The sequence below is a fragment of the Lepisosteus oculatus genome, chromosome 19 (assembly GCF_040954835.1).
Source record: "Lepisosteus oculatus isolate fLepOcu1 chromosome 19, fLepOcu1.hap2, whole genome shotgun sequence".
Classification (NCBI taxonomy): domain Eukaryota; kingdom Metazoa; phylum Chordata; class Actinopteri; order Semionotiformes; family Lepisosteidae; genus Lepisosteus; species Lepisosteus oculatus.
This window is the reverse complement of record NC_090714.1, coordinates 15536133-15550613: the sequence shown is the minus strand read 5'-3', so window position 1 is coordinate 15550613 and position 14481 is coordinate 15536133. Positions and strand designations below refer to the sequence as shown.

General features: G+C 48.5%; 3 protein-coding genes and 1 long non-coding RNA gene across 6 annotated transcripts in view; 3 read left to right on the top strand and 1 right to left on the bottom strand.

Moving 5' to 3' along the window:
* The first annotated feature begins 74 nt into the window (after nt 1-74).
* Nucleotides 75-3252, top strand: si:dkeyp-72e1.6 (transmembrane protein 238). The gene is made up of 2 exons (XM_006637320.3): nt 75-799; nt 2163-3252. The coding sequence occupies exon 1, from the start codon at nt 298-300 to the stop codon at nt 784-786; it is 489 nt and encodes a 162-aa protein (XP_006637383.2). The 5' UTR covers nt 75-297; the 3' UTR covers nt 787-799; nt 2163-3252.
* A 2744-nt stretch (nt 3253-5996) lies between these two features.
* rrn3 (RRN3 homolog, RNA polymerase I transcription factor) lies at nt 5997-13650 on the top strand. Of its 3 annotated transcripts, none has more exons than XM_006637181.3 (18): nt 5997-6143; nt 6395-6499; nt 6670-6726; nt 7151-7240; nt 7378-7507; nt 7998-8057; nt 8211-8274; nt 8563-8632; nt 8899-8997; nt 9460-9558; nt 9743-9872; nt 10029-10159; nt 10279-10409; nt 10505-10689; nt 11220-11328; nt 11660-11812; nt 12242-12329; nt 12506-13650. In XM_006637181.3, the coding sequence occupies exons 2-18, from the start codon at nt 6407-6409 to the stop codon at nt 12659-12661; spliced, it is 1845 nt and encodes a 614-aa protein (XP_006637244.1). In that variant the 5' UTR covers nt 5997-6143; nt 6395-6406; the 3' UTR covers nt 12662-13650. The 3 variants fall into 3 exon arrangements, with proteins under 3 accessions (XP_006637244.1, XP_069037151.1, XP_069037152.1); XM_069181050.1 differs by having other exon boundaries at nt 12242-12343; XM_069181051.1 differs by lacking the exon at nt 8899-8997.
* LOC138224319 (uncharacterized) overlaps nt 11323-14481 on the bottom strand; it is a 4260-nt gene continuing 1101 nt past the window's right edge. The window contains exons 3-4 of the long non-coding RNA XR_011182778.1: nt 11548-14235; nt 11323-11435 (exon numbers count right to left, since the gene is read on the bottom strand). This is a non-coding gene — a long non-coding RNA (uncharacterized lncRNA). The remainder of the gene's footprint in view (nt 11436-11547; nt 14236-14481) is intronic.
* The window catches only part of ntan1 (N-terminal asparagine amidase), a 5200-nt gene continuing 4833 nt past the window's right edge, over nt 14115-14481 (top strand). Inside the window, exon 1 of the mRNA XM_006637319.3 lies at nt 14115-14200. Within this exon, the coding sequence (XP_006637382.2) occupies nt 14120-14200 (81 nt within the window). The 5' untranslated portion in view covers nt 14115-14119. The remainder of the gene's footprint in view (nt 14201-14481) is intronic.

The window sequence follows — 14481 nt, the reverse complement described above, 5'->3', positions numbered from 1 at the left end:
TCCCCCACCTTACCTGGCTGGTCCCTGCACCTTTGTTGCTGTGCAGCGCTATTGTGACGACATAGCCCCCCCCTCGCGAGGTGCCTGCGCTCCGTGTCCTCCAGGGCAGCTCAGGTGAGGCTGACTCGCGGCGTTTCCACACCTGTCTCCTCCACCTGTGTGCGCGCACACAGACGGGCACCTCGGAGCTTCTGCTGAAACGCGAGCCTCTGCGGGAGGCTGCAGGTAACAGGTGCGCTATGCTCGCCTGAGAGGCCAGGGGAGAGTTGTCTCGGCCGGCACACACCTGCCCCAGCTATGGAAAAAGGTCTTCCTGGGCTTGGCCGCTGCTCCTGCGCATTCTGGCTGGCGGTGGCCTTCGATATCTTCGGGCTGGCGGTCCTGCTAGTGGGGGTGTTCGGGGACCTGTTCTTCTACGACTTCCTCATCTACGCCGGCGCGATCATCATCTTCCTCAGCCTCATCTGGTGGGTGTTCTGGTACACGGGCAACATCGAGGTACCCCCCGAGGAGCTGGAGGACGACGTGGGGCTGCTGAAGAAGGACAGGGGGCTGCCCGGGCTGGTGAAGCGGCTCTCCAGCCGGCTCTCCAACGGGATCAGGAGCTCCTTCCGAGGGAGGGCAAGACCCAACGGGCACGGCGGGGGGCCGAGGGGCACGGAGCTGCAGACACCAGTGGTTCTGCCCATGGCCCCGGCTGAAGGCAGCTTGCACACCGTCTCCGCCACTGTCGCTAGTGAGGCGGCATCTAGCCCAGCTACAGCCACCGAAACAACGCCAATATAGCCCCGCTAACAAGGTTTTTATTATTATTATTATTATTATTATTATTATTAAGCGGAGTTAATCACGTAGGAAAATCTACATTTACATGCATTCGTGTTTTTTAAGTTCATTTAATTATAGACGGTTACTAACGAAACGAGACAAGATGTAGAATTTGTCATTCGACACCCGTTCAGACTCTCGTGCTATATTCATGCTCAGGCGCTATTGAGTTTCAAACTTTTCATGGGGACGTTTAGTCAAATTACCAGCTACATTTGCTCAGAGAGCGCACACACCAGACGGAAACACAGAATAGCGAAAAGCAGGATATTTGACTTTCGGTTAAGCATTAACGAATACTGCTAATCGACGTGGTCACCTTGTGCAACATGGCCACAGAGAAAAGCATTGAAAGGGAACACAATCAAAGTCTTTCTTTTATATGTATGTTGTAAAACATAAGGACTATATAAATATTTTTACTGAATCCTACTGAATGAAGTGCTTTAGGCCTTAAAATACTCCACAGTAAACAATAGGGAGCACATACCTATTAAGTGCATGAATTTATTATCCCTTGACACTTCGATTTAAAAAAAATGAATCTTGACATTTATGCTGAAAGCAAGATGTAGACCAGCGTGAGAAAGTATTTAGAAAAACAAGTTGAGAAATTTACAAACAAGTTTACAAAGTCACAAACGTGTTTCCAGAACAAACGTAATATTTAAAAACACAATCTGAGGTTAATGCCACGCTACAAGTGAAAAGTAGAACAATGTTTTAAATAGGGAGTTTCTTCTGTATGCAAAATGGTGTAGGAGTCTGGAACAACCTCCCTGGGACACTTACAAGAAAGACAAGGATGAGAGTCGGGTGATCAGGCTAATGAAACCCAGGAGAGACTGAAGGTGCGAGTGGCTTCCTTCTGTTTGAAAATGGTGTGTTTCCAGTGAGGAATTAACCCCAGGCTGTTCCAACAGAGCTCACACACACAGGAGGCTCTCCTCTCTAACCCCTAGGATCAGGTCAGGATATACCGTACATCTTCGGTCAAACAATTTGACAGGTTCAGCACCCCCTTGCTGTCCAATTATTTGGGCACCCCAGGAGCCCATAACATGGTTTTAGGGACCAGAAGTTCCTCCCTCCCTGCTGTCTCTGTAGTTTTATATGGGGGAGGGGGGGGTATTTTAAGTATTGTTTTCCTTTCTTTCCTAGACTTCCTTGTTGTAGTCTGTTACATTTGTAACTGATTTGTCTCATTAAAAAAACAGCCAAGTTTCCACGAGTGATTTAGGCAGGTCAATCTCTTGGTTTAAATGATTTGAATAGCTTCCTGTCGTTACTGTCTGTTTCTAAACAATGGCTATGGTCTTTTTGTATGTTAACAGGTGTGATGTTAAGAACAGGGGAACCCAGAGGAACTAACAGGCAAAACACACTCCAGCGAATGAAAGACTATCTGGCTTGTTTTTGTGAAATGGAGTTCAAATCTCTTTTCATCCACCGAGCCCTGTTTGTCTGGCCTGCTTTCAACCGAACAAAGGACTCCAGCCGGCACTGCTGAAGGATTGAACTGATTTTTACCTGACTGAAAGTTTGTTCTTCTTTACTGGAAATCTTAGTATTTCGGAAGCAAGAAGCACAGACTCATTTTATGTCTGCTGCATCAAATGTTCGACGTTTGTTTTGTTTTATTGAATAGAATGTTGTTTTTTTACAAAAGGACTGTTTCTAAGCAAAACCAGGTCGAAACATGGTTTAAAATGATTCAATGAAACAATGTTCGATAGAAGGAATAATTATCCGGGAACTTTTAATCAAAAAAAACAAACATAAATCATCAAGGCACATCCAACTTGTATCAATGTGGTATGGCTTAATACATGATGGAAATACATCTCTTTATATTGAGAATGCTCCTAGATTAAAATCAGAGTCCTTCCTGAACAGTAAAGCTCTCCACACCTTTTCTTATTGTGATAAGCCTCTGTCAAACAGACCTTTGTACACTGTAAACAGTTTTCATTTGCAAGACTCTGTCTTATCTTTGCATTTGTACCTGGGCTCTCTCTCTATATATAGAAATATCTCTGGAAAGTGACTTGCCTGGACTATTCGACTTAACATACAATATACAGACTGCTGGGTTCACTGCCAGAAGCAATAACATAGTTGAATAACAGCAATGTTTAAAGCATAAGAATCACGTCTTCTATCTATGCGTTGAAAACAGCACATCTGTCACAGTCCAGCTCAGTTCATTCCCAGTCCGAAGCCCTGGTTAGTTTCACAATTACGTGAGCAAAAGGGTAGCAGAGACTGTTCACGGTTGTCAGAAGGTCAACAAGCTGCTTATAATGTGCTTTACACAAGATCAACACAACATCAGTTTTAAGATAATCTAGCAATGATAGTCTTCTAAATGTGTTCCTGTATTCATACTCATGTCATTCATATTAAATCTGTTACAGCAGCTGAGAGCAGAGCAGGTTATAATTTTTTTGATCTTTTTAAAGCGAGTGAGGTTGGACAGCTATTTGAATGTGTCCTGCATGTTCTGTCAGCACATGACCAGATGACAGATTCATATTTCGTGAGAGATACCCCATCCAGATGGCAGACCCAGTACTTACAGTCTTCCCCAGGGTGAGAGCGAGTTTGGGGCAGCTTAAGGCTCTTCAGCACTGTGGTGGTTGAAGGGAGAATTATTGGTTAATACTAATTGCTTACACTTATATAGCGCTTTTCTGCACACTGATGAAGCAGAGAGAGCAGAGTGATGAAGCCAATTCACAGATGGGGATTATCAGGAGGCCATGATTGGTAAGGGCCAATGGGAAGTTTGGCCAGGATGCCAGGGTGATACCCCTACTCTTTCCGAGAAAAGGCTTGGGATTTTCAGGACCTCGGTTGTACATCTCATTCGAAGAAAGGCTCCTTTTTACAGTATAGTGTCCCCGTCACTATACTGGGGCATTAGGACCCACATGGACGGCAGGGTAAGCGCCACCTGCTGGCCCCACCAACATGTTTTCCAGCTGCAACCTTTTTTTTTGTTTTCCCAGGAGGTTTCCCATCCAGGTACTGGCCAGGCCCACACCTGCTGAGCTTCAGTGGGTTGGTGGTTATGTCTATGAATTGAACAGGTGTCAAATGAATGTGGCACTGGTATTCCACATGACATTACAGGATGTCTGTCTGGGTATGTGAGATGTGTCCACTGCCATGTGCAATAGAGTGAGTGTGAGGTCAGTCATTAGGGCTGCTGAGCCATCACTGAGCCTGAGAGTCTGACTACTACTACCAATAATAATAATAATAATAAACTTTATTTTATATAGCGCCTTTAAAGGTGGCTTCTCAAAGCGCTTTACAGGATGACAATAACAATAAATAAGAAGACTACAACAATAAATAAGAAGATTTCACAAGATAGGACACAATTATAATTACAACAATACAACAATAACAACAGAGGAGACCGTGGAAGGTGGTATTAAGAAGAGCAGAGGGGTGAAGAACGGAACCAGTTAAGTAAAGGCTTTTCTGAAGAAGAAGGTTTTGAGTCTGGATGACATGGCCCACAGCACCACACGGCCTTTCAGGTACTGTCCTTACTGTCTCAATGGGAAAACGGATGCACTCTCTGTGCACTTTTAGCTCCATTTGTGCTGCACAGCCCAATCTAGCTGTCTTCGTCTGTCCATGTGAGTGAGCTAAAAGCCAATTAACGTTTTGCACAACGTGGGGGGAAAAATGCCCGTGCCGAAAGCAAAGAGCTCTCACTCACATACTGTACGTGCAGACCCTGGACCCTGGAGAGGGAGAACCCCTAAGAGCACTGTTTACTTGAGCACAGAGTAAACAGAGGGCAGCAGGGGCGCCATGTACGGTCACGTGACGCCCGTTGCCAGGGGCGTCCTGTGATGAAAGTGCCAGCGTTTCCCCCAAGCCGTCTGCGCAGGCGCAGGGCTCTGTTAGTTCGCACATGCGCCCTAAAGGGGAGCTCATCACTGTACTGCTGCCCTGGGACCGTGTAAATAAACGCATCCCTTGTCAAAAAATAATTACTCACCGACGTCCCTGTACAATTCCCAGACCCCGTTAATTCCCTCTGCTCGCAGACAGACAGCCGCTGTTCCTAAAGGGGGCTTCATTGACCTGAATCCGCCCTTATGAAAAAGTTCAATACCTACAAACGTTCCTTAAAAAACAAGATGTTCTTATTGGACTGGAAGTCAACCGAATCAACCGAGTTTTTTCAGTACTTGTTGACGATAAATGTAAAATGCACATATTAGGAAGACACGCAAGCAGTGAAAAAATAAACATTTTGTTCAGTCTATTCTGCAAAGCGCGCTTGGAAGACGTGAACGTGGTAATGAAAATAATTTCTGGATCGCGAATGAAAGCTAATAGACGTTTTTTATTTTTATTTACAAAACTACATACAATACACAAGAGTACATATAACACCATCAGTTGCATTTTACAAAAACAGATTAAATGAGGTAAATAAAGATAAGGTACGCAAAACTTTTATATTCTTACATTTAGAAATAGCCTGGAGATATGCCGTTATATAATATCACATATATTCCCCTAAACGAAATGTAAAATCTAGAAAACCTTTTAATATCATTTTGCAGATCAATCCAGAACGTTTTAACAGGTCATAACTAAACCAAATGTAAAGGTTCTGGGATGCTTTCAGAAAAGACGCAATTATCATCTATCTTAATTTTAAACCTATGCTTAATAGGGGATAAATTGACAAGTTATAGTTTAATTGTCAGTTTGCAAAAGGATACTTATGACTACATATTGTAATAAATACTAATTATTGAGACTATAACGCAATATACCTTTTCCCTGTAGTCTAATAAAGGCTCTAAAGTCTTCCAAAGAGCCAATACCTCTCTAGGCATAACTAATTAATATACATATGTGTCCCTCTCTCGGGTGGTTTTAATAAGCGGTCTTCGGTGTATTTCGCACCAGAACTCTTCCTAAGTTTATAAAATTATGTTAAATTCAATTTTGGTTTCCATTGAACAGTGAAAGCTGACATAATTCAAAATAATGACATTGTACAGCAACTTAATGCAGTGTGTACTTTTCACGGTAAACGTTATACTAACCATTTTTGGAATGAAAAAACATTAACCCTATTTTCACCCAGTCTACCAAACAGTCACTTCCAGGTCAGAGAGGAGGTCGCGGTTTGTAGTTCCGGGTGAGAGGAGAAGCAGCTGCAGCATGTCCGCACATGTCAGGTCCCACAGAAAGCGCAGGAGACTGGACGTGTTTCCAGTACAGTGATTTGTGACATATTTGCGAATTTGTATTATCCCCTAGTTTCGAAGAAGGTGAGCATAATCCTGCATCTGTGCAAAGCCAATTTCATCTACTGTTTTCCGTGTTACTTGTAATGGTCAACCCGAGGGGTAATTCTCACCTCACTGCCTTCAGCTAATCATAATTACCTAACAATTAATTGTCCTTCAGTGATCCTTTGACTGACTGGACGTGCTTTGATATCTGTAGGGATAGAACTGTCTCTTGGTTGTCTTTTCATTTATTTCACGGTTTTAAATCTGAACGGGGGTGTTTCTCGCAGTGTCGAGTCGAGATGGAGGTGGAAAGGGATTTTATCGGTAGCCCTCCGCTGAAGACAGTGCGGTTTGGGGGCAATGTGGTGGACACACTGGCGAAGTTCAAACGGGTGAGAGATTTAGAAGTGCTTTTCCGAGATTTGTGGCATCTTACACTGTGTGTATTGAGTACAGTCAAGTCCGAGTGGGCAGTGACCGCTAGGTCATTTTTGTTATGACAGTAGCAGCGTGTGTTTGGAAATCATCCTGTGAAATTAATGTCCAGTATTTATTTCTTAAGGGTGACACCAATGACTATGAGCTTCTTAAACACCAGCTCTCAGACCCTGATATAAAGGTAAGGACACTGAACTCTTAAAATAAGTGCTTGTTCTTAGCTCCCGTGCATTAATGTGTTTTATATTCTGTCTCTGGAGTATGGTACAGTCTTACTGGAAAATGTGAAAATCCTAATTTGATGCTGAACAATTGTTCAAATTGTTGGATGTGGAAAGTCACTGTTGGTAAAATGAGTCACCCGAACCTTCAGCTGTTAAATAATTACATGCAATATATTTTGTAACACTCAGTTTAGCCTTTGTAAATCTAGCACCATGTCAGGCTGGATTCAGGGTAGCTGCGGTGTATCTCAGCGATAGCAACAATATATTCTTTAGTTCATTCATCCCATGGCAGTGGAGACCCTTTAGTTTCTGCTGTGCTGCGGCCCTTATCCTGTCGATAGCTGTGATCCTGATCCCTGTTCTCTCTCCTGCCGGCAGGATGCCCAGATCATCAACTGGCTCCAGGAGTTTCGGAACTGTGTCACCCAGCTCACCAAGGACCACGAGCAGCTGGTGTCTGTGGTGCTGGTGAGCAGCAGTCGCTCGTCGTCGTCGTCGTCGTCGGAGCGTTTCCCGCAGAGCTCCTGCTGCCCTGGCGCAGTCCGTGCCGGACAGCTCCGAGTGTCCCCGCTGTGGGCTAACGGTTGCTCTTTCCCGGTGTGCAGAGGCTGCCGTGGCTGGGCCGGAGCCCCGCTGTCGTGGAGGAATACCTGGCCTTCCTGAGCAACCTGGTCTCGGCTCAGACTGTCTACCTGCGGTCCTGCCTGAAGATGGTGGTCTCCCACTTCACGCCCGGTCAGTGCGTCCATGATTTCTGTTTTCATTTTCTTCCCAGCAGCACCCTCGGCGTCACCTCTGGTGCATTATTGTGCTTTATCGTATTTAGGGGAGCAGTGTGGTTCAAGGCTATGGATTCCTGACGTGAGGGTTGCGGGTTCAAATCCCAGGCAGGAGGCTGCTGTGCAGCCTTGAGCGGGTTACCTCACTGGGCGTCGCCGCACATAGGGATGTGCTCTCAACTCGAGCCTCAGCTGCTGTACCTCCCAGAATAAGACGAGATAAATCGGTAGCTTCTCATGATCCGGCTCTTTGGGCTGTGTCACAGTTAAACAGGAGGTGTGCAGACAGAAATTAATACAGTGGACCCCGCCGTTCAGTCCAGTCCTTCAGTATTCTGAGCCTCCTTTTTGGAAAGAAAGGAAGGCCAGAGTAGTAAGATCACAGAAGACAGTGGGGTACGAGGAGTTAGTTGCTAACTTGTGCTCCGGTGTTTCTGTTTCTACAGGGAGAATCGTTATCCGGGAGGGAGGCGTGGACATTTCTGACTCGGATGACGAAGACGAAAGTAGGTTTTCCATCGGTTTTAATTCACTGCAGAAGTACCAACCATCCAGGGGATACTGCAGTGAGCCACAGTGTGGATGTGGATATGTACAGTATATCTGTGCGTCAGTGTGGATGGAACTGAACTGTATTTTTATGTGCTGTTTTGTTTCAGACCTGCCTAGGAACTTTGACCTGTGTCATCGAGCTCTGCAGGTCATCAGCAGATATGTTCCTTCGTAAGTCTTCGCAGCAGACGCAAACCTAAAGATATTTTACTTAATTTATAGCGATAAAGAAAATATATAAGCTTTTAGATTCAGTTAAAGGTTTCCGCATTGGAGTTTCAGGTGGCACCTGGGAAAAGAAAGAACATGCAGTTCTCTTTCCATTAGCATGGTAATTTTGTGAATAATATCGTTTGTGACAAGTTTGCTCTGTGGCTTGGTCGGTCTGTGGGGAGTCTGTGTCTGTGTGTTGAGAACGAGACCTGTGGGATAACGAGGTTCCCTTCTTGTGCGCCCTAGGACTACCAGGTTCCTGATGCCCATCCTGACGGACAACTTCCCCTTTGTCCAGAAATCCTCCAGGACCCTGGTAAGGGCTCCGGCAAAGACTATCAGCGTTTCCCCGACTCCAGTCCCGAGATCACACCAGCTCGGGGTTACTGATCCGAGTTGCTTTTCGTTACGGTGGGAGGTAGCCGCATGGAGCTCACGGGGCATTTTTATGTCTTGTAACTTGTAAGAAAGTGGAAGAAGGTTGCGTGGTGCCAGGTCTGGCCTGGGAACTGTGGGAACTGTGGGGCCGTGACCTTGGCGAGGGGGGCTCTGGTCTGAAGGCCGTTTCTGTGCCGTGCGCAGGAGTGCTACGTCCACAACCTCCTGCGGGTCACTGTCTACCTCCCCACGCTGCGCAGGGACATTCTGGAGCTGGTCATGGGCAGGATGCTCAAACTGGACGTGAGTTGGGCCGGGCTGGGGTGTGGGTTGATGTTTTACAGAGGCTTAGGATCCGCTGGGACAGTGTCGTCACCCGGTGCTCCGGTAACGAGGAAGGTCCGAGCTAGATTGAGTGGGGGGGGGGAACTGGGTAGAGAAAAGTGGGTTCAGACACTGATAGGCAGAGCAGAGGACAAAGCAGTGGGCGTGACCAGAGTAGCCCAGGCTGGGATATCGCACACTCCTCCAGAAGAGGTTTACTGGCACATCCCTGGGGAGGTTCGGAAAGACGCAAGCTCGCAGCGCTCGATTAGTAACGGCAGTATTTAATTGTAATGACGGGCTCATGCTCTTCCACCGATGAGGAGCACTGACTATATGCTAGTGGTTTCCCAGGCGGACGACGGGCTGAAACCTCTCGGCAGACCAGCCTGGGTTCCTCGCCCCCCAGTATGAGCTCCCTGTGTCCCCGTTTTCCCTCAGGTGAGCGCTCCCCGGAGCGAGATCGAGGAGGCGGAGGAGAGCCCAGCGCAGCAGGCGAGGGGCCGGGAGGGGCCGCCAGAGGAGGGACTGTTTGACATGGTAACCGGACGGCTCCCTGGAGTCCCAAGTGATTTCCAGGACAGAAAGGAACGCTAAAAGGACATTGACAACGATGTGTTCATCTTTGTATAATGTTGCTTTGTTGGCTTTTGACCTTCAGTTATTTCCCAGGCGCTCATTTGATCCCCCTCCATGTCTTGCTTTCCTGTCTTGTCTGTGAAAGGATGAAGATGACCTGGCCAGGCCCTCTGGAGAGGCAGGGGGCGCTGTGATGGCCCACCCTGTAGCTGAGCGGCTGGACACCCTCATGGACATCCTGCTGGCTTACATCAAGGACGTGTGCTTTGTGAGCGGTGAGGACTCGAGGCCGGCCGTAGGGAGCTCCGATGGGACTGTGATTGACCAGGGGTGTTTCAAGCTCATCTTCTGGATAAAGGTTGTAGATGGGATGTTGGACGGCTTTATAGAACAGACGTTAAAACCAAAACTCCTCCTGTGGCGCTTCCCAGGGTCCCTGCACCTGACGCAGACGAAGGAGCTGTACCGGGACCTGGTGGGCGTGTTTGACAAGCTTGTGCTGCCCACCCACGCCTGCTGCCACGTGCAGTTCGCCCTCTTCTACCTGTGCAGCTTCCGGCTGGTGAGTCCCCATCCTGCCCGCAGTGTAGCTGAGGGGCGCGGGGAACCCCCGCTTCTGGCTGGGCCGGTGTCTCACCCTTTTCCCCTGCCGGCGCGTGTGCTGTGTCGCCCCCCCTGCAGGGTCTGGCCGAGGCCTTCCTGGAGCACCTGTGGAAGACGGTGCAGAACCCCAGCCACCCGCCTGTCCTTCGGCAGGCCGCGGCCGCGTATGTCGGCAGCTTCCTGGCCCGGGCCAACTTCCTGTCCATCACGTGAGTGCCTTCTGGGGTTTCTGCCTGTCCCATGAGCTCGTTTTCCGGCTCTTCCTGCCGTTCTCCCCTGACTCCCTGTCTCCGGTGCCCCTCAGCACGGTGAAGGCGTGTCTGGACCTGCTGGTTCCCTGGCTCCACCGCTACATCGACAGCCAGGACGCGGGCTCCCGGGCCTTCTGTGACGTGAGCCTGCACGGCCCCTTCTACTCTGCCTGCCAGGCGGTCTTCTACACGCTGATCTTCAGGCACCAGCAGATCCTGGAGGGCAGCCTGCGCCAGGGTGGGTACAGGCCAGGGGCACAGGGGCCTCCTCTTCCGTCGTGGTGCTTTCTTCCTGCAGGCTGTGTGTTGGCACCTGGTCTGCGGCCTGCAGCCTTGGCTCTGGAGGAGTGGATATGCAGGGTAACAATAGGGAGTAAATTTAAGACGGAGATTAGGGAACGTTTCTGGAGTGTCTGGAGCAGGAGACTCGCGGTGAATATCTAGAGAGCATGAGGCCCAGATTCAATTCACTGAGCCGCTGAACTACCAAACGAGCATGAGGGACCTCGGTGCCTCAACTTACTTGCAGCTTCGATCTTCTTAATCTTTCACATTTGATGACTTTGTGGTCTAAACGAATGGTTGACAATAGACCGTTGAATCGAGTTACGTAGATCCTGGCTGAAAAGAGACCCAGATCTCCCTCTTTTTCTGCTTCGTATCAATAATGTGAAAACACAAGGCTAATTTGCCCTCATCGCCTCATCGCTGTGCCCTTGTCGTTCGGGTGGGAGTGATGTCCCCGCGGGGTCTGTGTCTGTGTGGCAGGAATGGCCTACCTCCAGCAGATGAACCTGGAGCGAATCGTCATGTGTCAGCTGAACCCGCTGAAGGTCTGCCTGCCAGCCATCACCAATATGTTCGCCGCCATTACAAGGTACTGAACCGTCTCCGCCCTGCTCCTGTCGGCTCATCTCACTCGGGGGCAGAATTCTCCTTCCCGTGTGTCTGTGGTCCTCCGTGTGCTACTATTCATTGGATTATCTGTTCCGAAACAGGAAACCAAGACATGGATCTGCTCAGAAATGGCGTCGGAGATAGCTGAGAGTGTATGTTTTCAGTAAATCTTGGAATAGGCTTGCTCCTTGGCACGCACCTTAATCCGTGTTTTAATGTTGGAAGCGTGTGCTGGTGCAGAGGGGGTGGGTGGGCGCTGTGAGGGTCCTGTCGGCGACCTCATGCCCCCCCCATGTGTCTCTGCGCTGCAGGAAGTACCAGCTGGTGTTCTGCTACACCATCATCGAGCGCAATAACAGGCTGACTCTGCCCGCGGTCAGGAGCGGCCAGGGAGGGGAGTCTCTGCCCGTCAACACCAACCCCCTGGACAGCTTCTTCCCCTTCGACCCCTACCTGCTGAAGAGGTAACGGGCGTACAGGTGTGCCCGCCTACCGGGGCATCAGAGTGTTTCCTTTCTCTTGCTGCTGTTCGTGGAAATGTAACGATTAAGCCGTCTAAGATTCCGTGCTCTTACTGTTCTTTATTTTTACGTGCCAGAGGCTCAGTGTAGCTGGCCCCACAAGTCCTTGCTGCGTCTGGTTGAGTCAGTGCCTTGTTAAGATCTGTGTGCAGCACAGTTTGCAGTGAGCAAACCCTGGCCCTGAGCTTTAAATCAGCACCTGGGAAAGTGCTTCAGCTGGTCCAGCTAAGCAAATGGGTTCAGCTAATTAAGAGCTCACGGAACATGGTAAACCAGAAGACCTGGAGGATTGGAATGGGAGATCCCTGCTCTGCAGTTGGCATTTTCTTCCCTTTCCTGCTCCCACTGTTCCTCTGTGTCGGATGTCGGCAGGTCGGGGAAGCTGATAGAGCCCATCTACCAGGTGTGGGAGGAGCCAGGGGACTGTGAGGTGGACGGACAGAAGAAGCCAGTCAGACAGGTAACCCCCCTCAGGTGACCACTGAGCTGCAGAGAAGCTGCGCTTCTTGGGCTAGCAAGTCTCCCAAGCCTTCCTGCTGTGGAAGCCTCGCCCCCAGAGCCGACCTGTGCATGACCTTTGTGGGTGGGGCGGGACCTGGGTGCTGATTGGCTATCGATTCTCTGCTTCCTGCGCAGGTGTCCAATGGCGAAGAGGAGGATGACTTCCTGCAGGGGGAGACGCCCCACCATGACAGTCTGGTGGGCGTGACGCCGGGGTCCTACGATTCTCACCTGCGCAGCCCGAGCAGCGTGGGGTCCCCTCCCATCGCCTTCCTACAGCGCCCCTTCTAACGCGAGAGGACCACGCGGCACCACGTTGTCGGGCTGGCCTTGGCGGCCGGTGTTGGGGGGCAATCTGCTTGGATCCCAAGCACCGCGGACCTTTGTCCTCCCCTGGGAGCTGCAGCGTCCATGGGTTGGAAAAAACGGGACGTCGTTTCTTCTCGAGCCCGGAACCCGGATGGGGAACCCCCCCGGGGAGACGTCTCGAACACACCACCACACCCTCCCCGGAGTCCTTTCGGCAGGGATGGTCAGCTCTGCCCGCGACTCTCCGGTTGTAAATGTGTGTGTAAATGTGCCTGTATTGTAAGAATCTCTACCACACTTGACTTCGGACTCTTTGATGAACCTTTTCTAGCTTTAGTTTTTTTTTTTTCTTCTTAAGCTCCTCACGTGTATTTCTAGCTGTGACGCGTTTCCCCGGAGACAGCGCTGTAAATAAAGAACAAGGGGGTGTCTGGGTTTGTTTTAAAATCTCTATTAAAGCACGTGAGCTTACTCTTGATTGCTCCGATTCTGGAAATGGCTGAATGGTTGGGTGACTGGGTGGATGTCGGGGTCACGGGAGACCCCCGTGACAGGAGGCTCAGCACTCCATTCACCATGGGCCAGTCCTGTTTAAAATGTAAATACTTCAACTCTAATTTCAAATTAAAAAATTACCATATTATTTATTGCCAAAGGTACACTGTTCTCTGTATAGGTTTCCATCAAGATGACAATTCTTGCTGTTTCTGTAAATGATTTTGTGCGCTTATTATGAGCCACGGGTGAGGAAGCGATCAGTAATGTTGAAACTTATTGGATTTGGAAATGTAAGAAATACCGTCAAAGACAAGCAACTGCAGCGGTAGGGAAATCTACTTGTATGTCTCCTTATCAAGGACCAGGAGTTTGCAGTTTAAATGTTTATTTTATTAAAAAAACGTTTTCTGAAGTATGGTGATATTTTACACAGCTGACCGTAACTTGTAGAAAATAAATGTTTCTCCTAACAAGTGTGCTGTATTATAATTGTTGCATTCTGTTCATTGAAACCGGAGCAAGACATCATTGTCTTTATACCATATGATTATACTCATATAAGTTTGGCAGTTTTGTGATGTTTTGAAATTAATATTAATTTTTGATTAACAGTGCAATTTACACATGAAATGTTTATTGTCTTATATAAGTGTAAAACAACTTAAAACGTTGAACTTGCTGACTTTAATGCTTTACCTTGGAGCATTTACACTGTCCTTTCGCTGTTTACGTGCATCTTGGGAAACGTAGTCCTATGACATTTGACAGCGAAAAGGCGGATGCTGGGTCGTACTACAGTTCCCAGAAACCCTCGGGCGGAGTCATGACAGCTAAGGGAGGCGGGGCACTCATTTCAGGAACTGCGTGAAGGCGGAACAGATGCCCCAACCGGTGTGGATCGAGCGAGAAACCTTTTGGTAGCCACAAAAATATTGAATTGAAATGCCACTCTTCGCCAATGATCACAGAATTGAGCGACCGTACACGACAACCGAATTCTTCGGGAAATACCCACATTTCAAGGTAGGGACGGTCCCTCCGCCGTGTGCATCAGTGCCCTGCATTGTGGGGATAAAATCGGATTGATAAACGTGCTGTTTTACGGCATAAATACCAGAATGAATGAACTGAAAAGTGGATCATACTTGGTTCAGGCCTGAGGAAGGAAAGGGCCGAGCGCTGCAGTTAAGAATTCCCCTTTAAAAGCGTTTTCCCGATTTCTGTTGGTTTATCCACAGGGACGCACGTGTGCAAGGACGTGTGGTTTTGTTTGTTGTTGTTGTTGTTTTTTAGGGTCGCGTAGT